Source organism: Pseudorasbora parva, chromosome 12 (genome assembly GCF_024679245.1).
Source record: "Pseudorasbora parva isolate DD20220531a chromosome 12, ASM2467924v1, whole genome shotgun sequence".
NCBI lineage: Eukaryota > Metazoa > Chordata > Actinopteri > Cypriniformes > Gobionidae > Pseudorasbora > Pseudorasbora parva.
In genome coordinates this window covers 18,078,304-18,102,960 of record NC_090183.1, presented here as the reverse complement: position 1 = coordinate 18,102,960, position 24,657 = coordinate 18,078,304, and the positions used below count along the sequence as shown (strand labels likewise).

The 24,657-nt window shown below is 38.5% G+C and overlaps 1 protein-coding gene across 5 annotated transcripts in view; it reads left to right on the top strand.

The window, feature by feature from the left end:
* Positions 1-24,657, top strand: part of setd5 (SET domain containing 5) — a 46,941-nt gene that overhangs the window by 18,942 nt on the left and 3,342 nt on the right. For 3 of the 5 annotated variants that reach the window (XM_067459399.1, XM_067459397.1, XM_067459401.1), the window contains exons 3-20: positions 1,367-1,469; positions 2,587-2,870; positions 3,381-3,433; positions 6,717-6,904; positions 7,058-7,096; positions 7,610-7,855; positions 13,140-13,288; positions 13,448-13,565; positions 14,818-14,927; positions 15,030-15,276; positions 15,399-15,476; positions 16,518-16,733; positions 16,828-17,169; positions 18,479-18,724; positions 19,546-19,669; positions 19,774-20,036; positions 22,599-22,655; positions 22,907-23,392. In XM_067459399.1, the coding sequence (XP_067315500.1) occupies positions 1,367-1,469; positions 2,587-2,870; positions 3,381-3,433; positions 6,717-6,904; positions 7,058-7,096; positions 7,610-7,855; positions 13,140-13,288; positions 13,448-13,565; positions 14,818-14,927; positions 15,030-15,276; positions 15,399-15,476; positions 16,518-16,733; positions 16,828-17,169; positions 18,479-18,724; positions 19,546-19,669; positions 19,774-20,036; positions 22,599-22,655; positions 22,907-23,392 (3,349 nt within the window). Of the gene's footprint in view, positions 1-1,366; positions 1,470-2,586; positions 2,871-3,380; positions 3,434-6,716; positions 6,905-7,057; positions 7,097-7,609; positions 7,856-13,139; positions 13,289-13,447; positions 13,566-14,817; positions 14,928-15,029; positions 15,277-15,398; positions 15,477-16,517; positions 16,734-16,827; positions 17,170-18,478; positions 18,725-19,545; positions 19,670-19,773; positions 20,037-22,598; positions 22,656-22,906; positions 23,397-24,657 lie in introns of all 5 variants that reach the window. The other 2 variants (XR_010908595.1, XM_067459400.1) reach the window with 2 other exon arrangements.

The window sequence follows — 24,657 nt, the reverse complement described above, 5'->3', positions numbered from 1 at the left end:
AAAGCGATGCATTTTTGTAAGCAAAATTTCCATATCTAACATGTTATAAAGTAAAATATCTAGTTTCCTGTGGGCCACCTTCCGTATTCAACTTAATGAAAAAGCGTAACTAGCACGCCTATTATGTCAGACGAAGTGTAAGCATTTTAAACTGCAAGAGGTGTTACACTTTCTTCATAAGATGAATATGGAAGGTGATCTGCTGGAAGCTAGATATTTTACTTTATAATGTTTTAAATATAGGTTTTTTTCTCACACAAAGCCATTGATTCACTTCAGAAGGCCTTTATTAACCCCCTGGAGCCGTGTGGATTACTTTTATAATGGATGGAGCACTTTTGAGCTTCATTTTAGGCTGCCATTCATTGCTATTATAAGGCTTGAATTAGCCTTAGTATATAAATTAGTATATAACGCTGATTGTATTTGTCTGAAAGAATGTCATATACACCTAGGATGGCTATGATTTTTTTTTTTTTTAAAGTGAACTATCCCTTTAAGTTTTCTTGATGGACTGGGATTCTCTTTCCTCCATCAAATTTTTACTCCTTTCAGTTCAACATGTTCAGTTCTGCAGATCACTAAGGTGGACCTTAAGTACTTTTCAGTTGAGTGCCAGTCCTTTTGTGTCTGTGTTGATATGGGTCACCTAATAGTGCTTTTAACTGCTTCTGATGGTCAGGAGAAATGAAGCCGAAGAGTAGTGGCACTCTAAATTCCAGGTGACCACCATAGATCTGTCATTTAAAATGCTCAGAGCTCAGCCCATTTTGTGACAGATCTTGTTGGTGTATTGTCTCAGTCTATTAGCCTGGGAAAACCCATACAACTTCCAGCACATTTAGGTTTGCTCTGCAAGTAGTCTGGCAAAGAGCTCATTAACCGTCAATCCAAGATGTTTCAGTCGGTCTGAGATGCTATTAGGTTTTCCAAATTTAGCAAAAATGTTGATGGAGTGGCGGTGGACGCCAACTATTATCATATTTCTTTTACAACAACGGCAAAAGTCGTCAGAAGCCATTGCAACATTTTCCTCGAAATCACAAACATAGAATTGCTGTCTCCAATGTTACTCTGTCGTTTTGCATAGGTAGCCTCATCGTCATCGTCCATTGGTGACGCCCCTTTGTAAATTGTTTGTCTATGAAGTTTTGCCAGACCATAACTCAGTTACTACTGAGAATGATCTAGTTTTAACCAGGCTATCAGTCTATCTGACTGGTGCTGCAATTATTCACTAGTAGTGCTAAACTCTGCTTCTTGTGGTCATCTGGAGTTTACAGAACCACAGTTACTTGTGCAACTAATGAAGGGAGCACTAGTGTTTTATATGCACGCTTTTCAAAAATCTCTCTCTTTCTCTCAGTCCTGAGTCCGTTGAAGCAAGCCCAGCAGTAAACGAGAAAAATTACTCAAGTCGCAGCTGTGGGAACACACAGAATCATGGATATGGTGGTCTGCCCTATGCTGTAAGTTATTTTTATTCTTGTTATTTTTCATTTAAGGATTTTTTTTACGGAATTATATTTTAACATCAATGTGTAAACCAGTGGTTCTCAAACTCCTTTAAAGAGGTCAAGCTTCCTTTAAATAAAAATAAAATAAAAAAATCTTATCACCCCCACTTTGACAACTGGATAATTTAATTAAAAACTATAAAAATTTGATTTTTAAATTGAAAAAATGTGGCATTTCACTTTCTGTTGATGTTGAATCATTGAAAAATATGTTCGGATCTATTATTCTTTTATAACTTTTAATGTCAATAAACAATTAATGTAAATTTTTCAGTAATGCTTTGGATGAACAATATATTCTATACATATTCAAGCTCAACTTGTATGTCTTCTCATCAGAACATGGCAGTGGAGCAGCAAGTACACAATAGAGATCTGAAGAAGAATGATTCAGTGAAATTTATAAAACCAAAGCGCCAACCACTATTCATGCACTTTAACGCCATTGCAACAGCTATTTTCTGTGTTTTTTGTTTCTGCTTGGCGCGCCCTACACTTGAGAACCACTGGTGTAACCTAATAGCGCCTCATTAATGCGTGGTGCTGAATCATATAAAAAAAACCTCATGCATAATGCTACTTTTGCTTTGGTGCACATGATTAAATTGAAGCGAATTATAATGAAAAGAGATTATTGTAACACTCATACCCAAAGTCAATACCTCTCACTTGAACATAACTATAAACCAACCTGGACAGATATTATATTTGCATTTTAATTTATTCAAAGCAACTTACAAATGAGGGACTTCACAAGGAGTTTGTCTTATCATGCAATATTTCCAGTGGTGTTCCTCACTTTTTAAAAAATCAAGCTAGCTTAAATTAAGTTACTTTGTTTTATGGTTTCAGTTTAAGAGCGACATCATAAAGTATTGTTCACTTTTGAATGCCACATTTTAGTTTTTCATTCCCACCTCTTCTTTCTTCCCAACCCTTTCCCCTGCTCCCCACCTTTCAACCCCCCCCCCCCCCCCCCCCCTCTCTCTCTCTCTCTCTCTCTCTCTCTCTCTCTCTCTCTCTCTCTCTCCTTTTCTCTTTTGTTGTGCCTGAACACCGTTGTTTGAAGATGCAACAGTCTTCCGTTGTGTGTTGTCAGGATCATAACTATGGAGCTCCACCCCCTCCCACCCCTCCTGCCTCCCCACTCTCCCAGACCATTTTCTCCCACACGGAACGCAATGGAACACTGGGACGATCACGACCCTGTTTCCCCAACAATGAACCAGACAACTCTGCCGACAGCGAGAGCTCATCGGAGGAGGAGGAGGTTGTGGAGGGCGCAGTTCCACCTTCCTGGTGTCAGTGCCGCCTAATGCAGGATGGCTTCCTCATTAAGTGTGAGAGTTGCAGGTTGGTGGTTTTTGTAGTTCAAATATCTAATTTCAGATTGTACTGTGCTTTAGTGGCATCATCTCGTCACCCTCTTTGAAAAGTTTACATACCTGGAAGAAAAACTTTAGTCTTGAACATGCTTTAACCCATATGGAAATACAGATTTCATTTGATTTAATGCAAAGTACAGTCAATTTTTTAAATATATCCGATATGTTGTGATAGCTTGATTTATAGGAAAGTGTCAACATGTTCCCCTAAGCGTGTATCTTACTGGCTGGTGAAGCTTTGCATTTTTAACCTTAAAAACAAATAAATATGATAAGTGTTGAAATGTGTTGATGAAAGTGACCTTTAAATGTCTAGGCCTCAATCCACTCTGTGTAAAAGTAAATGGGTAAAAATGTAAACTGATTCATCATAGCAGTTATTGGCCTCATAAGAACATTGGCCAATAGCTTCACTGAGAGTCATGGCAGTCAGTTATTAATGTAAAGAGAATGTGTACTGAATGTGTTCTTATTGCAGGGGTCTGGAGAAGAAAGGGCTAGATGGGCAACGCAGAAAAGAGAACGTTTCAGGTAAAACTGTCTGTTTCTCACTTCCAAGAACGCAAAGAATGAACTTGCCTTCTAGTGGAGACCGGCTTTGCCAGGCTACCTTGAAAAAACGAACTCGAAAGGACCAAGAACACATCCTTGTGAGATTTGAGATGTGCTGCGATCTTGTTGCTCAACTGACCATCCCAACATATTATAAGTAGTGACCAATAAATACAACATAACTTCGCAAACAAATGTCATAACCTATTATAACATTTTAATCATATTATAAATGTTATTTTCATAGTATTTTTTTGTTTTAATTTATCAAGCATTTGTGAAAGCGAATATGTATGTTTGTATACCTATGCTTTGTCAATCAACCGTACATATTTCAGAAAACATCTGTCCGTTACTATTCAACACTGAGAGTAACAATAAATCAAGTCACTTATATTTCTATAGCATTTTGTACAATTCATACTGTTTTAAAGTAGCTTTAACAGTGATCAACAGGAAAATGAGGCAAACCATTTAATTCTAAAAAGAAAATGTTGTCATCATTCAGCTGAAATAAGTTCAGTTCTGTTGTAAAGATTATCAGTTATTAAGTTAGTTCAGTTCATCTATAAAGCAGCTCTGCAGAAAACATGTCATTGTCCAGCTCAGTTCAATTCTCATCAAATAGTGACATTGTCAGTTTGCTGTTCTGTTCATAAACTGTAAAAATCAATTATGAAAGTAGTTAAATTTGGCTATAAAGAAGCTCTGCAGAAAACAGTGATGTCATTTATCCAGCTCTGTTCAGTTCTCATCCGATAGTGTCCGTGCAATCAAATCAATAATATGGTTGAAATATTGAGTAAAACCAAATGCATTACGGTTGAACAGTTGTATGTAATACATACATTGATATTGTTACACCAACAAGGCATTAAAGGAGTAGTTCACTTACGCCGCATTCACACGGGGCGTAGGCGTTAACGCTTGACGGAGGGCGTGGCTGAAGCTGGGTGCTGACGCGATTGTCATAGTGACAACAGCCAATCACATTAACTTGCCGCTTGGACCAAAACACAACACAAAAAAAGCGCCTTTTTATGATAGCTAGTCTGTGAGACTAAATGGATGCCGATTTGGTTGTATGTGTGAGTGCGATTGCCCGTGTAGTTGTTGTCAGCGCACTGCACAGGTGCACGAAGCTGTTAAGTACATTAAATCCTGAAAAAGCGCAGACAGCGGGAAGAATATCACGTAGTGGTCCGGGAACTGCGTCTGGATGGTTCACGGAGCAGTAATGAACGCAATTGGCTAGCGTCTGTTGTAGGATATTTGCATACGGCGATCTGATTGGATGACGCCTGCGCTGGCGCTTGAAAAGTTGAGAAATCTTCAACTTCTGCCGCTTGCAACGCATGTGAAGCGCTGCGACGGAACCCACAATTCAGTTCGGCAACAGATGATGTCACCCATTCAAAGTAAATGGGAAGCGTTAACTCCTGCGCCCCGTGTGAATGCGGCGTTAAGATAAGAACGAAAATATAATAATAATTTACTCACCCCACGTTATTCAATGTTCATGTCTTTATCCGTCGAAAAGAAATTGAGGTTTTCGAGGAAAGGATTTTTGTCCATATAGTAGGGATCCGCGGTATACCGGTACTGGAAAAATACCGTTATATATTTTATTTCAAACGGTACGATATCATGATTTTGCACATTTCGGTATATGCTGCTGTTCCGAAGTTCACCGCTAGATGGCAGCGCGCCACCCAAACTGACTAACAACATAGACGAACAAAATGGATAAAGCAGTTGAATCTCACTCAAGATGCCCAAAACGAATTAATAAAGAGGGGAGTAGAAGTGAAATTTGTAATTACTTTGCATATAAAACTGATGAAGAACCATCAAACCTAGCCAAGAAGCATCTGTCACTATCCTGACTTTAAGACTTCTTAAGAGATCGACAGGTCAGTGAATCATTCATACCATCTCATTTAGACATGTATTTTCTTTTTACACTGATCAACGCACACACATAGCCTAACATAAGATCGAACATCACAAAATCTCCAGCTTTCGTCTCAACCAATGACATTTAGATCTCATAATATTTGCATGCGTATATTGCACTATTTACATTCGCGTTAGAACTGACTGTGTTTATGTGAATACTCACTAAAGACGGACATTTGTACATAATTCTGTGTATTTGACTGTTTAAGGAAACTTTGTAATGTGCGAGCTCTAAGTTACAGGCGTTTGTGTGTGTCGTTGTTATGAGCTCATATCTCCTGTAACTGTTATTACGAAATGCTATAAAATCGCTTAAATTATTTTGTTATCCATCCCGAGACGAGCGTGAAATGTTGAATCAGATTATGCAGATTGGTTTAGTGTAGTGCAATGTTTTTTGAAACCAGAAGCAATTTGCTAATTTTGAGAGATTTTTGCTGCAATTATTTCTCACAAGAAAGTTTTCAAATGACTGATTTGACGTGATAAGCTTTGCTGATTAATTTACTAATAAACATTTGTGATAATATCCCACTTTATAAACTCAAAACTTGCATAATTGTACTCATTCGTGTGCAATATACCCGCGCCAATATCCGACTGTGTGGTATCGTTTTAATATCGGTACTTCGGTTTTAAATTGTAGTACCGTACCGAAGCCAAAATTGTGGTATTGAGCCATCCCTACCATATAGTGGACAAGTATACTTTTGCATGCATCACGTGACCTTTCCAGCAACCTTTCCAGCTTTCACCTACTTGTTTCTCAGAAAAACAATGCTACAGCCAGTTATTCTACTTTGACACATGCGTTCCATGTTGGAATGTCTGTTTTTATTTGGGCTGTGTGATAACGCACGTTGCTAATTTGCCCTATAGTATTTTAACACCACAGGTTGCCAGTTGGCGGAAAACAGAATGTATTGCTGCAATGGAAGCCAGCTAATAAACTGGGTCTGAGATTGCAGATTCTACCCGACCTAAAAAGCCTCCGCATCCATCAAAAAATCTCTATGAACGAGATCATTGGAGGAGGAGGAGGCGGGGGAAACATCTCTCTCCAATATTTAAAATTTGGACTGCAGTATCCATTTCGATCCTAAGAACGCTGTTACAGATGTATACAGGGGTTTAATGATCAAAGCAGTGACTAGTTTCAGACGTTTCAATTCTGTATCAATGTTTCTAACAAAATGTGATATTAAGTTTAGGAGCTTTCTGGGTATTTCTCTGTTATATCTCTACATTTATCACAAGGAGAATTCAAACTCACCAGTTCTATCATGTGCATTTTCCTTTACAGTGGGCGAGAGCAGCGCTACAGAGAGTGGAGATGAGGACATGTCAGCCTCGGCTGTGTCGTACACGGCCACTCAACATACACCCACTAGCATCACTCTCACTGTCAAAAGAGTCAAACACAACAAAGTCAAGAAGAGAAAGAAGAGCACAGAGAAAACGCGCACTACCCCTAAAGCCAAGAAAGTTAAGGTAGAACAACAAATACATGCACAATGCTGTTTACCTGCCTGCAAAGACGATGGATGTAAAAAGTCAGTAACTGACAAAATGTCATGTCTGTCAGAGCTTTTCCATTCTCTCTCATTTAATGAATATAATTTTTTATTTTAAATGTCATTACAGGCTTACAGAGAGGGTTCCAGAAAATCCATGAGGATGAAGGTATGAACTCAAATATGCACTAATGATCCACTACATCTTCTGAGGAAATATTATTGCATGTGACGTGCAGTACAGACATTGTCGTGAGCTGGAAAGAGCAGTTCAGTCTGGATCTCTTTTAGAGATTAGCATTTTGCTTGCATAGTGATTCATTAAGCCAAGTGTACAAAGCAAGACTCAAGGTCGTTCTTTTTCCTGTTTTGTGCAATTCAGTGCAAAATCTGCAAGTTGGTTGACATGTTTTTAAAAACATCAAGAAAAACAATGTGACTATTCTGTCACGTAATGTGCTTGTTTATGTGACATTGTAATTTTAAAGGATACAATAGTTGAGAGAGTCTTGTAGTTGACACATCTGGATGGTGATCAGTTGTGAAGTGTGAGTCTTTAATTGTGCGCAATGCAATAATCTTTAGTCTTTAGTACTATTAATTGGCAACGACTAATATCATCCTCTTCTTCCATTTGTTATCAGATCAATCTTAAATGTAATGCGTCCTCTGATTGTTGCAGAACTCTGCATCTGAGGCCAGTGTTCTGGATGAGAACACAACAGAAGGATGGGAGACACGAATTCGGCAGTGGACTGACCAGTACGAGGAAGCTCTGGCTAACCAGTATAGCGCTGACGTACAGACCCTCCTCGAACACTACTGTGCCAATGGCAACTCATCCCCAAACCCATCTACTGTCGCCATGGACACCATTAACCGAACGGAACTGGCTTGCAACAACACTGTGTTGGGCTCACAAATGCAGGTATAGATGGGTTTTAATGGATCGTCTTAAGACTGTATAAAGTCATAAATATCATAACCTCAAATTACTACTTGCACAACTACTTCCGTGTTTTGCTTATTACAACTCGGGAGTTTCCGGCATTCAGCGCACCTACCGGTTCATGCATGAGAATGCAGATTATTACTACGTTTTATGGCCGTCAGTTGATTAAAACAATGAATAATGTTCTCTGCATTATTATTAATTATCTTGAACCTGCTGAAATGTTCCTATAAATATATTTTCTTCACAACTATGCATTCTGAATATTAAATAAAACAAATATATTTCCCCTCTAACCTGCAGCAATCCAGTACTCACCTGCTCATTAATAGTGTTTTTCTCTCACTGATCATATTTCATACCTATATACAGTATGGTTCAAAATAATAGCAGTACAATGTGACTAACCAGAATAATCAAGGTTTTTAGTATATTTTTTATTGCTACGTGGCAAACAAGTTACCAGTAGGTTCAGTAGATTGTCAGAAAACAAACAAGACCCAGCATTCATGATATGCACGCTCTTATGGCTGTGCAATTGGGCAATTAGTTGAAAGGGGTGTGTTCAAAAAAATAGCAGTGTCTACCTTTGACTGTACAAACTCAAAACTATTTTGTACAAACATTTTTTTTTCTGGGATTTAGCAATCCTGTGAATCACTAAACTAATATTTAGTTGTATGACCACAGTTTTTTAAAACTGCTTGACATCTGTGTGGCATGGAGTCAACCAACTTGTGGCACCTCTCAGCTGTTATTCCACTCCATGATTCTTTAACAACATTCCACAATTCATTCACATTTCTTGGTTTTGCTTCAGAAACAGCATTTTTGATATCACCCCACAAGTTCTCAATTGGATTAAGGTCTGGAGATTGGGCTGGCCACTCCATAACATTAATTTTGTTGGTTTGGAACCAAGACTTTGCCCGTTTACTAGTGTGTTTTGGGTCATTGTCTTGTTGAAACAACCATTTCAAGGGCATGTCCTCTTCAGCATAGGGCAACATGACCTCTTCAAGTATTTTAACATATGCAAACTGATCCATGATCCCTGGTATGCGATAAATAGGCCCAACACCATAGTAGGAGAAACATGCCCATATCATGATGCTTGCACCTCCATGCTTCACTGTCTTCACTGTGTACTGTGGCTTGAATTCAGAGTTTGGGGGTCGTCTCACAAACTGCCTGTGGCCCTTGGACCCAAAAAGAACAATTTTACTCTCATCAGTCCACAAAATGTTCCTCCATTTCTCTTTAGGCCAGTTGATGTGTTCTTTGGCAAATTGTAACCTCTTCTGCACATGCCTTTTTTTTAACAGAGGGACTTTGCGGGGGATTCTTGAAAATAGATTAGCTTCACACAGACGTCTTCTAACTGTCACAGTACTTACAGGTAACTCCAGACTGTCTTTGATCATCCTGGAGGTGATCATTGGCTGAGCCTTTGCCATTCTGGTTATTCTTCTATCCATTTTGATGGTTGTCTTCCGTTTTCTTCCACGTCTCTCGGGTTTTGCTCTCCATTTTAAGGCATTGGAGATCATTTTAGCTGAACAACCTATCATTTTTTGCACCTCTTTATAGGTTTTCCCCTCTCTAATCAACTTTTTAATCAAAGTACGCTGTTCTTCTGAACAATGTCTTGAACGACCCATTTTCCTCAGCTTTCAAATGCATGTTCAACAAGTGTTGGCTTCATCCTTAAATAGGGGCCACCTGATTCACACCTGTTTCTTCACAAAATTGATGACCTCAGTGATTGAATGCCACACTGCTATTTTTTTGAACACACCCCTTTCAACTAATTCAACTAATTGCCCAATTGCACAGCCTTAAGAGCGTGCATATCATGAATGCTGGGTCTCATTTGTTTTCTGAGAATCTACTGAACCTACTGGTAACTTATTTGCCACGTAGCAATAAAAAAATATACGAAAAACCTTGATTATTCTGGTTAGTCACATTGTACTGCTATTATTTTGAACAATACTGTATATTTGCACAAATTAACAAATGCCTTAAATAAATTTAAGAATGTAACAAATATTTAACAGTAACGCACACATTATAGAGGACAGTATAGAGGACACATTATAGAAGCGTGTTTTCGAAGCTTTGGTTGTGTTTACAGTGTGCAATATAACATGATTTCATGTTTCGCGTGTAAAAAAACAGTTACTTATCTGTACAGCGCTGTTTCCTCTGTCCTAAAAACAGCCTGATGATTTACTTGTTCTATGAAGTCCCTCCTTCAGAAATACGTAACGAGTTCTGATTGGGCCGGCACTTCCCGTGTTGTGATTGGACCGCAGCTTAGCGCACTTTGCCCGGAAAGGTCCCGCCTCTTACCATAACGGGGAGATGCAAGCGCTGAATGCGCGCTCTTCTTCATGTGGGAGAGCAACAAGACCACGCCCCCTATTTTACTTGTTCTTGTGGGCGGAGGGTTAGTCAACCTGCACTTCCTGCTGTAGTCCAAACCGGCCGTTCACTGTAGGCTTTGAAAGGGAACTTCTGTTAAATAAAATATCTCGCTTGGCATTGAACTTTGAGCTTTATAATTTTACAGGTATTATTTATGCTCTAACAGCAACATTACAAACTAACTAAAGTTTGAAAGATGGAATCGCGAAGAACGGGACCTTTAACTATGGATGGGAAACAGGTATTACAGAAGCCTCCTAACTCGACAAAAAAATCCTAAAAGCTGTCTTAACTTTAGGACAACGCCACTGATGTCCTTACTTCAAACCTTTTTGAAATCCAATGGTAAAAATCACATTACAAAAAGCTTTTTCGAGATTGGAGTTATATTTATTGATTTATACAAGACGAAGCGCAGCGACGGTTGATGGTGGAGAGACTTTTGGAGTACCCAGAGGACGTGCTGTGCTTTGATGATAAAATACATGTAAATAATTACAGACTCCCACAACACATGATTTTGCAGTTAGTTGATGAATGGCGACCAACATTACAGAGGCCAATAAGCTGTCACAAGGCATTTACTGACACTTCTTCAAGTGACTAACGACTGAATATTTTTTGTTATTATTGGTTTTTGTTGCAAAGGGCAATTTATAAAACGATTTTCAATGGAGCTAATAAAGATTTAAATCTCTACCGCACTGAAATTAAAAGAATGCTGTTTCTCCATTTTGATTTTAGGTTTACCTCAGAAGCAGTTTGTGCGTTGTTGGTTTATTACCAAACTCGATGGAGCGGTTTAAGATTTCTTAACTACAGATAAGATGAGATTTTGTGGTAAATCAAGTTAATATATGCTTCTATAATAAAAAAATATTAAAAAATCAATACCTTATCTTATCTTTTGTTAAGACCTAAGATAGAAAGTTTCTGTAATACGCCCCTAGATCTTTAAATCATCTTGCAGATACTAATTTTTTAGGTTTAGACTAATGAAAAGTGTGTCTGCTTTCCGAAAAGGCTAGGAAGCCAGTTCTAGAGTTTTGGTTCTAAATGGTAAAATGATGTACTGCCTGCAGTTGATTTTTGATATTATAGGACTAGGTATTATCAACTGGCTAGAATTGTTAGATTGCCAGTAGATTTGAAGGAACATAATGCGTTAAGAGCTCGCTTATGTACTGATGAGCTAAACCATTTAGTGCTTTGTAAGGAATTAGCAATATTTAGCTAATATCCTTTGCTGCATTTGAATTGAAAACATATGTTGTAATTTTGATTTATTTTTAAGATGGAAAAATGTGGTTTTACATATGCTAGGAATGTGGCTTTTAAACGAAAGATTGGTATCAAAGAGCACACCCAGGTTCCTAACTGATGACGAGGACTTGACAGGGCAGCCACCAAGTGTTAGACAGTATTCTAGATTACTACATACATTTTCAACTACACAACGTACATAGCCTATCTTTTTTGTAAATATCTAATTTATGCATCAATGGCTGTTATGTTCAATAAAGTTGATTGATTAAGGGATGCAACTTATTTTACCTTTGAACACCATTGTTGACTCACCCCTCCTCGTGCCAGGCTTTAATGGCGGGCTTGGACGCAATTTTCAAAATGACCACAAGATGGTGCCATTTATCGGTGAATCTGTTTTACAACATTTTTATTACAAAACCGATACCCGATTATGGAAAAATGCTAAAAGATTAAGAAACGGATATAACGGCCAGTATTATCAGTAATTAAAAACTCTGTTTTTTCCAAAAGGAAGTAGTAGGAAATTACTACCCATCCTATTTTTTATATCAACCATGTATTACATTAATTTTATGAATTGGTATGTTTTGTCAATGAGCGATATAATCTAGAGCTGCTGAGTATCATCAGTGTAACAGTGAAAACTAACACCATGCTTCCTAATGATATCTCGCAAGGTTAGCATGCACAAGGTGAAAAGCAACGGTCCTACTGAGCCTTGCGGTTCTCCATACTTGCTCAGTGTTCTGTAATCCCTACACTTCTGCTCCACTGCACATTTTTTTCATTCTTGTTCCACACTCACTTCCCATTCACTAGACTGGAGAACTCAATGTTCACGCCATAGCAACATTTGTAACCACTGCAAGTGTAATATTTTGTTTATACAACAGTTGAAGAAACAAGTATAAACTGAGTACCATGAATTTTAACTCATTTTAACTCTTCGTTTTTAGGTCTAGCAGTGAAAAATGTTTTCAAACAAAGCTAAAGTTTGAGCAGCACAACATAGTGGTGTATTGTTCCTGAATTAATCAGTTTTTGAATAAAGGAAATGAGTCAGTGGTTCGATAATATAGTTAGTTAGTACTACTGGTGTAACAATGTAACCTGCAGAAAGAGTCACCATTAATGTCCACCTTTATTGCACAGACTGACACAAACAGTCAAAAGTCCCAGAGCTGTTGGTCTGTCATATCAGCTCTGTTGAAATGCCACTTAGCCGATCAAATTAAAGGACCAGAACTAGACATTGTATAGATAAGATGCCATATATTTATAATTCAAACATTTTAATAGAGTAAAAATTGTTCGTGGAAAATCCGTCTTGAGTATTTTAAACTTGGAGATAAACCGTTTTACTGATAAGCAGAGTAAAAGCCACAAATGTGTTTATCTTTGATACTCTATCATAAATAATGTTGCTTTAATTATTATTATTATTTTTTAAACTGTGCAACCCTGTATAGTAAATCTTACTGCATTGTAAACTTGTTTCCAAATGTAGTGTACTTTAAAAAAAAATGTATTAATAATTTTTTTATATATAATTATTTTGCAGTTACAGCTGGGGCGCGTGACACGTGTACAGAAACATAGGAAGATTCTCAGAGCTGCACGGAATTTAGACCCTGAAACACTCATCATTGAGTATAGAGGCAAAGTCATGCTCAGACAGCAGTTTGAAGTCAACGGACATTTTTTCAAAAAGTAAGTGCATCTGTGTGAGTTTATCTGTCTATATATCACCATCATCTTGATCTGATCTCAATTCTAAATTTAAATCTTTGAATCTCATTTCAACAGGGCATTTGTGAAATGTTTATTGCAAAATTATTTGTACTATTTTTACTTTTATCTTCTCTCTAGGCCATATCCATTTGTCCTGTTCTACTCCAAGTTTAATGAAGTGGAGATGTGTGTGGATGCCCGGACTTTTGGCAATGATGCACGGTTTATCAGAAGATCATGCACACCCAATGCTGAGGTGAGATGAATCTGGTGTTAACTGCTGATGTGTTGGATTGCTTCACCTATACACTCACCTAAAGGATTATTAGGAACACCTGTTCAATTTCTCATTAATGCAATTATCTGATCAACCAATCACATGGCAGTTGATTCAATGCATTTAGGGGTGTGGTCCTGGTCAAGACAATCTCCTGAACTCCAAACCGAATGTCAGAATGGGAAAGAAAGGTGATTTAAGCAATTTTGAGCGTGGCATGGTTGTTGGTGCCAGACGGGCCGGTCTGAGTATTTCACAATCTGCTCAGTTACTGGGATTTTCACGCATAACCATTTCTAGGGTTTACAAAGAATGGTGTGAAAAGGGAAAAACATCCAGTGCTAGAGGTCAGAGGAGAATGGGCCAATTGAGGTATGCAGCAAAGCATTTGTGAAGCCACAACACGCACAACCTTGAGGCAGATGGGCTACAACAGCAGAAGACCCCATCGGGTGCCACTCATCTCCACTACAAATAGGAAAAAGAGGCTACAATTTGCACAAGCTTACCAACATTGGAACAGTTAAATGCCTGGTCTGATGAGTCTCGATTTCTGTTGAGACATTCAGATGGTAGAGTCCGAATGTGGCGTAAACAGAATGAGAACATGGATCCATCATGCATTGTTACCACTGTGCAGGCTAGTGGTGGTGGTGTAATGGTGTGGGGGATGTTTTCTTGACACACTTTAGGCCCCTTAGTACCAACTGGGCATCGTTTAAATGCCACGGCCTACCTGTGCATTGTTTCTGAACACGTCCATCCCTTTATGACCACCATGTACCCATCCTCTGATGGCTACTTCCAGCAGGATAATGCACCATGTCACAAAGCTAGAATCATTTCAATTTGGTTTCTTGAACATGACAATGAGTTCACTGTATAAAATGGCCCCCACAGCCACCAGATCTCAACCTAATAGAGCATCTTTGGGATGTGCCCTGATGTGCATGCCCTGATGTGCATCCCACAAATCTCCATCAACTGCAAGATGCTATCCTATCAATATGGGCCAACATTTCTAAAGAATGCTTTCAGCACCTTGTTGAATCAATGCCACGTAGAATTAAGGCAGTTCTAAAGGCGAAAGGGGGTCAAACACAGTATTAGTATGGTGTTCCTAATAATCCTTTAGGTGAGTATGTATTAGTGCATATTCTGTTCACAGTTTCTTTTCTGACAGTCTGTAACAGTCTGACAAATCTTTGTTGTTTTGTATGCGCTAACACAGGTGCGGCACATGATAGCAGAGGGGATGATTCACCTGTGTATCTATGCTGTTGCTCAAATCTCAAAAGATTCTGAAGTCACTATTGGTTTTGACTACGAGTTTAGCTGCTGGTTAGTCACTCAAATTTGTTTCTTAAGATCTAGTAGGAGTCTTAGATCAACTGCGATTCAGTGTTGTTTGTATTGATTGTTTTCCTCCGATTTTCTCCACAGTAATTATAAAGTGGATTGTGCATGTCATAAGGGCAATCAGGACTGTCCTGTGCAGAGACACAATCTCCGCCCCCCTCAACTACCATCCCCTCAGTCTTCACCCTTTGCCCTGCCTGGAGCAGAAACACGGAGAAGACGAGCCCGACGCAGAGAGATGGAAGGGGACAGGCTCGTAAGCAGTGTGTCTGACGAAAGCAACCAACTGCTGGAAGATGCAAATGAGACACAGGGAGTTAGCGATACAGAGGTGCATGTTTGTGGAAAGACAATCCTCCATGTCTACTTCTCTGTTGCAGATAGTTTGAGGAATTATGATAATGAGGATTATCCTTCATGATGATGAAGCTAAGCTTTTTTTTTGTGCCACAGGATGCTCTTATTGACCGAGTGAAGTTGGAGAACGGAGAGGAATTAGACGAGAATGGAGCGCCAATACCAAACAGACGTGTAAGCTTTCATCAGAGTAGAACAGTTATGAATCTGTGAACTCTGTTTAATTCTAACACAAAGCCAGTAGTCTCACCTAGGGCGCTATGATTTTGATTTTGATGATTCTGAGATGTGGAAAACACTAATCCAGTAATAAAAACAGTATAATGCAGATTGTCACAGAATTCAGTAAATTTTGGATGGATAAATGAAAAGTAGAACCGTGCACTTAATCAAAATGCCATCCAACTTCCAAGGAATTCCATCTTCCATTTAAATGCTGTCCTGTTCCGGTCTCCATAGGAACACACAGTCAAAACTGGGAAAAAAGAGCGTCTGAAGTTAATTAACAGAAACTTTTTGAACATTACAAAAAATAAAAATATGCAAATCTGTAGTGATGTTGGAAAAGCACTGAGAGAAAATGAGCATTGCTTGCAGCACTTGAGTTAACATACTCCCTATAAGATATATGTGCGCACTAATCATTTTGAGGGCATAGGATATGAGCGCTTGTATGCTGTCAGTGCAGGTAGCAGCTAACTTCGGACAGCTTTGTGTCATCTACGCACTCATTAAACTTTGGCGAAGATGCGCTGACAAAAGACATGAAGGCAAAAAACGAGCTAATTTTCATAGGTTTAACATTACATTATCAGCTTGGAAAATATGGTAATTTGACCAGAAACACCGGAGGCCGGAAATGCAAAGCATCATTTCAGTACGAGTCGGACAAGACATCCGCATTCAGGAAAGGGCTGATAGTGGACCAATGTTTATGAAAATTAAAAAGACACAAAAACATGGTTTTATCTACTACACATACTCAAGCATTAGTGATTTAAATATATTTTTTAAAACAAGGAATTGTTAAATTTCATTTGATGACAATTGTTTTATGTTAATGCTTCATTGGTTTTCCTTCATTTCATAATACATTTTTAATTTTTTCCAGAATTTATTATTTACTAAATTTCTGGAGGAAATAACATGAAATGAAATAGGTTTCATAGGGCCCTACTCACCATATCAACCACTTATTCTTTTTGCTCCACACAGTCTCGTGAAGAACGCAAAGCAGAGGCCATAATGCACATGTTTGAGAACCTTGAGAGGAGAAAGAAACGTGGTCAGGGCACAGCGCAGACTACAGCTGAAGAAACCAAACTGGAAGCAGGGGAGGCAGAAGTGCCTTCACTTACAGCAGGAAACTGTGTACCAAATACAGGAGCAGGTGGAGGAGTCAGCACACGACGCACTTCCTTTGCCACTGTGGTAGTTACTTTTTACTTTTTTACTCTTGTCTTTTTCTCTTTTTCAACCTCACAATGGCTGTGTTCTTACACACTTTTGCTTGTCTCTTCATTAGGACACAACAGACATTGACTCTGAGAAGCCCCCTGCTACACCCAGTCCTGCCCCAAAAGCGCAACCTGCCCGTAGTTCCAAACCACGTCCTAAAAGCCGTATCTCCAGGTACCGCTCCAGTTCAGCCCAGCGTGCTCGGAGACAGCGGCAGGCTCTTTCCCAGCAAGCAGCAGAGGGAGTTCTGGTGGGGGGTGAAGAGGGCAGTGCAGGAGCAGCCCTCAGGGAACAGGGCCAGGGAGAGGGAGCTCCAAACTATGGCCATCTTCAAGATGGAGAACTATACGGTTCCACCTCTACAGGGATAAGTAATAAGACAAATGTCAGATGTCCAAAAACCAAAAAGGTGAGATTTTATTTTACACACTAAATCCTACACAGGTTAATGATCAAGTTTTTCTTCCAGCCAGGGTAGTTCACCAAAAATTGTAATTGTCATTTTACTCACCCTCATGTTGTTACAGACCCTTAAGACTTTGATTAATCTTTGAAATACAAGTTAAAGACATTTTTAATAAAACCTGACAGGATTCTTTCCCTCCTTTGAAAGTCCTTGAAGATCCAAAACTTAGAAGATCCATAAAGGCATCACTTAATATGACTAACCGATTTAATTTAGAAACTTGCTTGTCATCCGCTAAAATAAACCTCATTGGTTCTCGTGTATCTCACAATCACGTTTGAGCTTCCATGTTTACCATTTGTTACTGGAAGCTGCTCACTGCAGAGCAAATGGGTGGAGCTTATGTATACCTTACAAACATTATTTGGGCCTAATGGGTGGAGCTAGAATATCCAACCACAACCTAACTCTACCCTAACCCTACCCACAACTCTATCCCTCCACCCCATTAGACGTCCAGAGAGTTGGAGCTGGACTATTCCCACCTCATTGGACCTCCAGAGAGGAGGAGCTGGACGTCATTTGACTCTGCAGCGAGTACCATTTGTATGTGACATGCTCTATGTACGTGCCGACCATGGTTTATATGTAAATAAAAGCCTAAATTAAATATTTTTGCCTTATAAAGCGATTACAGCTTGATTTATATGGATTAATGTTACGCTTTGACCTTTTTTGGATCTTCTAAGTTTTGAAAACCTGCACTTTTAATGGAGTGACATTTATTCCATCCTCTTTTCAAGCGCCCTGTCTAATATAGGGTTTCAAGGGAAACGCTTTAGCTCTAGAAAAAACACACCCTAGCCCCCCTCTCACCCCCCTTCTTTTTTTTGGGCTGGAAAATATTAAACTATGATTTGAGGACAGTATGTTTCATTACTTCTAGTTATAATAAGCAATGTAGCACTGGACTTATTTTGTAGTGAAACATGTAGCATTGATTTTGCTACATGATTCTGTACATGATTTTGTCCGTTGAGAATAGATTGGATCATTGGATTGTTTTGATTTGCTAACTTCTCAATACCCTGTCAAAGCAACCTTATGAATATCACAACAAAAATTACATGTCACCAGAGATATCGGGAATTCGATTAAATATTATGAGGGCAGATTAATGTTGAAAAATCAATTTTGATTTCATGGTGTCTTTTAAAAAAATGCTACATTCATACTGTGGTCAGCTATGTTTCAGAGCTGTAATGTATTCATTTAAATTGTATTCTCTCTTTATTTTTTTATTTTTTTTAAGTACCTGGTGACGGAATGGTTAAATGACAAGGTTCCAGAGCGGGTGGAGGAGTCTATGGAACGCCCTCTACGCATCACCACTGACCCCACAGTTCTGGCCACCACCCTCAACATGTTGCCAGGACTATCTCATTCATCGCTCATCTGTACTACCCCCAAACACTATGTTCGTTTTGGTTCCCCCTTTAACCCTGAACGACGCCGGAGACCCTTTATGATTGACTCTTCATATGGTTCTTGCAAGAAGGTTAGAACAAGTTACTGAACAAGTGAATTGCTTTGTGCCATTTAAGTTTCTCCTGAAAAAGAATTTGTTGAGTTCACCAGCTCATATTAGTTTTTTTTAAGCTTGATGTGCTTATATACGGTAATATCACAATAATGAAGATTCACGGTATTATTATTGTTGGCACTTTAAAATACTATGAATAATTATTTATTACGAATTAATTTTGATATTCCGGTCTCCCTCGGTAGAAATCGTGTTCGCAGGGGCACTGTGATGCGATCGAAAAGGGCACTTTAACTTTCAAAGGGGCAGGGCGTCTAGCCCCCCGGTCCCCCCTTGTGCACGCCACTGAATAACCCCGTAAACAAAGAATGCTGTGCTACTTTCTGTTTCTCAGCCATATTTAAATGTTTTAAACAGCCATTCAGATTTTTGTATTGCAATGATGTTTTACAGCACCAAATGCTTAAATAGTTAATGCATTAATGCAACTAAATTTAAATAACGAGACCTTATTGTTACCTATAGTTCTTTATAATTTTTTTGTAGTTTGAAACATTTGTTTACTAAAATGTGTGTGCATTGTTTACTGTATTTAAATGTTTAGTTCTTTTGTTATTAGAAAAAAAGTTTTAAATTTTTTTGTGATAATATCGTATACCTTGTTTAAAAACTAAAATCTGCTAAATATAATAAAATCTAAAAATTAAATGTTGATACTGTCACATGCCTATTTTAGACAGATTGAATTGTAGTTGAAGTGCCCAAAGGCTTGGTGAACTCAGCATTATTGTTATTGTGGCTACATAGCATACCTTTGTGTATGTCTGTCTGAGCAGAGGTGGATGAAACAAGCGCTGGATGAGAGCATGTTATCTGGCCTATTGGAGGATGGAACTGAGTCCAATTCTTCCCACAAAAGTAACACCAGCAGCACCAGCAGCTCTCTCCAGATGAAACCTGGTAATGGCTCTTTCTCCACTCACAGCAGAATGTGAATTGTATTTGGGTTCTAACTAATTTTTTTTGGGGGGGGGGTTATTTTATTTATATTGTCTCTCGTTCAGAGCTGACAGGACCATTTAAGAAGAGGAAATTGAAGTGTTCACCAGAAATGGCAGCTCCACCCTCTGAACTCTTGTTACGACCATTGTCCCCCATCACCCCACCTCTGCCCTCTGAACTTCCAATGACGCCTCTTCATTCACTCCTAAATCCTTGCTCGCTTTATTTAGGCGGGGAAGTGGAGAAGCTAAATACTAGCATGCTTTCGTACTCGCCACTCACATCCCGGCCCACCAGCCGCTGCAATACACCGCTACAGTTTGAGGTGAAGACACGCACATAATTCTCTCTCAATACAGCAATTTGTTGTGATTTGTTGTAGGCATAGAAAACAATAGCTATGTATGTATGTACAGGTGCTGGTCATATAATTAGAATATCATCAAAAAGTTGATTTATTTCACTAATTCTATTCAAAAAGTGAAACTTGTATATTATATTCATTTATTACACACAGACTGATATATTTCAAATGTTTATTTATTTTCATTTTGATGATTATAACTGACAACTTAGGAAAATCCCAAATTCAGTATCTCAGAAAATTTGAATATTACTTAAGACCAATACAAAGAAAGGATTTTTAGAAATCTTGGCCAACTGAAAAGTATGAACATAAATTATGAGCATGTACTTTATTTTATACTTAGTAGGGGCTCCTTTTGACTGAATTACTGCAACAATGTGGCGTGGCATGGAGTCGATCAGGCTGTGGCATTGCTCAGGTGTTATGAGAGCCCAGGTTGTTCTGATATAGTCCTTCAGCTCTTCTGCATTGTTGGGTCTGGCATATCGCATCTTCCTCTTCCCAATACACCATAGATTTTCTATGGGGTTAAGGTCAGGCGAGTTTGCTGGCCAATTAAGATCAGGGATACCATGGTCCTTAAACCAGGTACTGGTTGTTATGGCACTGTGTGCAGTTGCCAAGTCCTGTTGAAAAATGAAATCTGCATCTCCATAAAGTTGGTCAGCAGCAGTAAGCATGAAGTGCTCTAAAACTTCCTGGTATACGGCTGCGTTGACCTTGGACTAGAGGCCTGCACCAAGTGCGGCGCAGGACAATATTTGATGGGTGAATGTGGATGAGGGCGAGCAGACAAGATGATATTGTGTGCGGGTTGTGGGAAAATACAATTATTAGCGGGACTCCCGCAAAGTGCAACTATCTTACAAAATAAAATAACTAGAAACAAATGAACCTTTATTTAAAATAAAATAAAAACGATTTAAAAACGTGGTTCATAGGCGTGGAACAGCCAAGCCTACCACACAGTGGCACAATTTCTGCACCGCATGACTCCGGTGAATTGCTTAGTGCTACAGATATTAGTAAGTTATTAAAGAAAGGAACATGCAAAACTACTGGTCTATTTTGTTATTAAGGTATAAGGATATTTTTGTGTTTTATGTTTGAAGGAATTGCTAAAAGCAATAGCCCTAAGCTACTTTTCCTTTGAACATGAAATAAATCCAGGTTTATTATTATTATATAATTTATTAGGTTATACTATAGCCTAATTATTATAGGTATATATTTTTTTATTTACATTTCTGACTTTTTTTTTTTTACTGTAGGCTATCTATTAAGTTCCTTGTTCGTGTTTATTAATTTAAATAAACGCAAATAAAATGAAATGTATTTTTATTTTCCTTTTTTATATATATTCAACAGGCAGAATTTGCATGTATTTAAAAAAAATACTTATGTTTACCTCTATGATTTTGCTGGAGGGAGCTGGACAAAACTTGATTGTTTGCAGGCGGGAGCGGGATAAAATAATATATATTTCTGCGGGAGCATGTGGGAGTGGGACAAAAACTTGCAGGAATAATCCGTCCTGCGCAAGTCTCTACCTTGGACCTCAGAAAACAGTGGACCAACACCAGCAGATGACATGGCACCCCAAACCAACACTGACTGGAAACTTTACACTGGTCCTCAAGCAACATGGATTGTGTGCCTCTCCTCTCTTCCTCCAGACTCTGGGACTCTGATTTCCAAAGGAAATGCAAAATTTACTTTCACCAGAGAACGTGACTTTGCACCACTCAGCAGTCCTTTTTGTCTTTAGCCCAGGCGAGACGCTTCTGAAGCTGTCTGTTGTTCAAGAGTGGCTTGACACAAGGAATGCGACTGCTGAAACCCATGTTTTGAATACGTCTGTGTGTAGTGGTTCTTGTAGCACTGACTTCAGCTGCAGCCCACTCTTTGTGAATTTCCCCCACATTTTTGAATGGGTTTTGTTTCACAATCCTCTCCAGGGTGCGGTTATCCCTATTGCTTGTACACTTTTTTCCACCACATCTTTTCCTTCCCTTCACCTCTCTATTAATGTGCTTGGACACAGAGCCCTGTGAACAGCCAGCCTCTTTTGCAATAACCTTGTGTGTCTGCCCTTCTTGTGCAAGGTGTCAATAGTCGTCTTTTGGTCGGAAGTCTTCCCCATGATTGTGTAGCCTACATAACTAGACTGAGAGACCATTTAAAGACATTTTGAGTTAATTAGCTGATTAGAGTGTGGCACCTGGTGTCTTCAATATTAAGTCTTTTTACAATATTCTAATTTTCTGAGATACTGAATTTGGGATTTTCCTTAGTTCTCCGTTATATCGTCAAAATGAAAATAAATAAACATTTGAAATATATCAGTCTGTGTGTAATGAATGATTATAATATACAAGTTAACATTTTTGAATGGAATTAGTGAAATAAATAAACTTTTAATTATATGACCAGCACCTGTATGTATGTGTGGGTACGTATGTATGTACGTGTATACATAATATAATATGATATAATGTATGACTTGGTTCTTTTTCACAGAATATCTCTTCTCCCGAGGCTTCTCCTGTGCACAGATCAGAATGTCTGACTCCAGAAGTAAGTTTACATGTATACATGCACATGGAATTGCTAATGCATTATTGCTCAAGTTTGAAAAATGAATGGCTGAACTTGGGCTTATCTGGTGCTCTTATTCAGGATTAATCCAAATGTGTGAGCTTTTAACATATTTAGCATTTTTGGAATATGTGGCACTTGTGGACTGAAATGTTTCAGAATTAAATATTTAATTAAAATACTTTAAACAAAATGATTTTAAAAAAATATATATATATATATATTTTCAGCCCTGTTTGCGACCAGACTTCACATCACGGGTCACTGCCTTCCCTGACTTTTCCACAAGCCGGGGAAGTCCGGCTCCTGTGTCAGAAGACTTCTCTCTTGGTGCTCCAGACTCTCTCAATGGATCTGGTGGTGGGACTCCTCGCAGCTCAGCTGTTGTGTCCTCTTTATGTGACTCTTCCTTGGTTTCACATGCCAGTGAGGCACAGGCACGAGAACAGGCCTTTAGGACAGAGTTTAACCTCATTTACACCTGCTCTCCCCTCAATGCCAATCTACCCACTGGTCCTGCAAGTGATAGACAATTCACACAATCAGAGGGAGGCTTTTCTACGGCTGACTCTGACTTTAGCACAATGAGCAGCCAGGGGCTGCTGATGGAGGCGGGGTCTGGCTCTCTCTCACTGTATCTGGACACACAGTTTGGAGGTGGATTTTCAGAGAGCAGCACATCCCCTCACCCTAGCAATCCACCACAGAAGAAGAAGGCAAGTACTACGGCCACATCAGTTTGTCCATATACTAGTTGTTTGTTTTTCATTTACAGGTTAATGATTTTGTATCATCCAATATATTATTATAGAAATGAGTGGATTAAAAAAAAAAAAAGGTTCTTATAGCACAATGTTGTTGACCTACCACTGAGGTAATATGACATCACTGGTAAGTTTAAGACCACAATGTACAATGTACTCGCAGCAAAGTTCTATTCCGCTCTCCGCTTAAGTGTAAAAAAAAGTGACTGTGGGGACTGTCTTCTTTTAACTTTTAACTTAAAAAAAAAAAAAAAAAAAAAAAAAAAATATATATATATATATATATATATATATATATATATATATATATATATATATATATATATATATATATAATATCCAACATAATATAAAGTCTCACATCAATATTATACAATGGCAATAAATGACACAATTTTACCTCAAAATTATGGAAGCTTGTTTCCACCACTGAATAAAAACAAAACAAAAAACGCAAAAAAGGTAATTGGGACATTATGACTCAGTTCTCATAGTGACTCATAGAATTGTGAGATATAAAGTTATAATTGCTAGTTAAGAAGTTTGCAATTCTGTGTGTGTGTGTGTGTATATATATATATATATATATATATATATATATACATACACACACACACACACACACACACACACACACACACACACACACACACACACACACACACACACACACACACACACACACACACACACACATACACTCATGAACTCTCAGAAAACCTGAAGCATAGTCTATATTTAAAAAGATTAGGGGGGAAATGCCCTTTATAAAAGGTAAAAATATCACTAATATGCAGATTTAAAATATGGCAAAGCTGATTGAACACTGGTGAGAATATTGCTTAAGAATAAGTTATATTTACAGCACATACACACACACACACACACACACACACACACACACACACACACACACACACACACACACACATATGTCTGGTTCACTATCTTTGTGGGGACTCTCAATAGACGTAATGGTTTTTATACCATACAAACCGTATTTTCTATCCCCCACACTGCCCCTGCCCCTAAACCAACCTACCCATCACAGGAAACATTCTGCATTTTTACTTTCCCAAATAAAATCATGTATGATTTATAAGCCTTTTGAAAAGTGGGGACCGCTGGTTGGTTCTACAATGTAGGTAATTTTAGGTTTTACTATCCTTATGGGGGCATTTGCCGTAGAGGCGGTGTCGCGCGATTACGTAAGGATT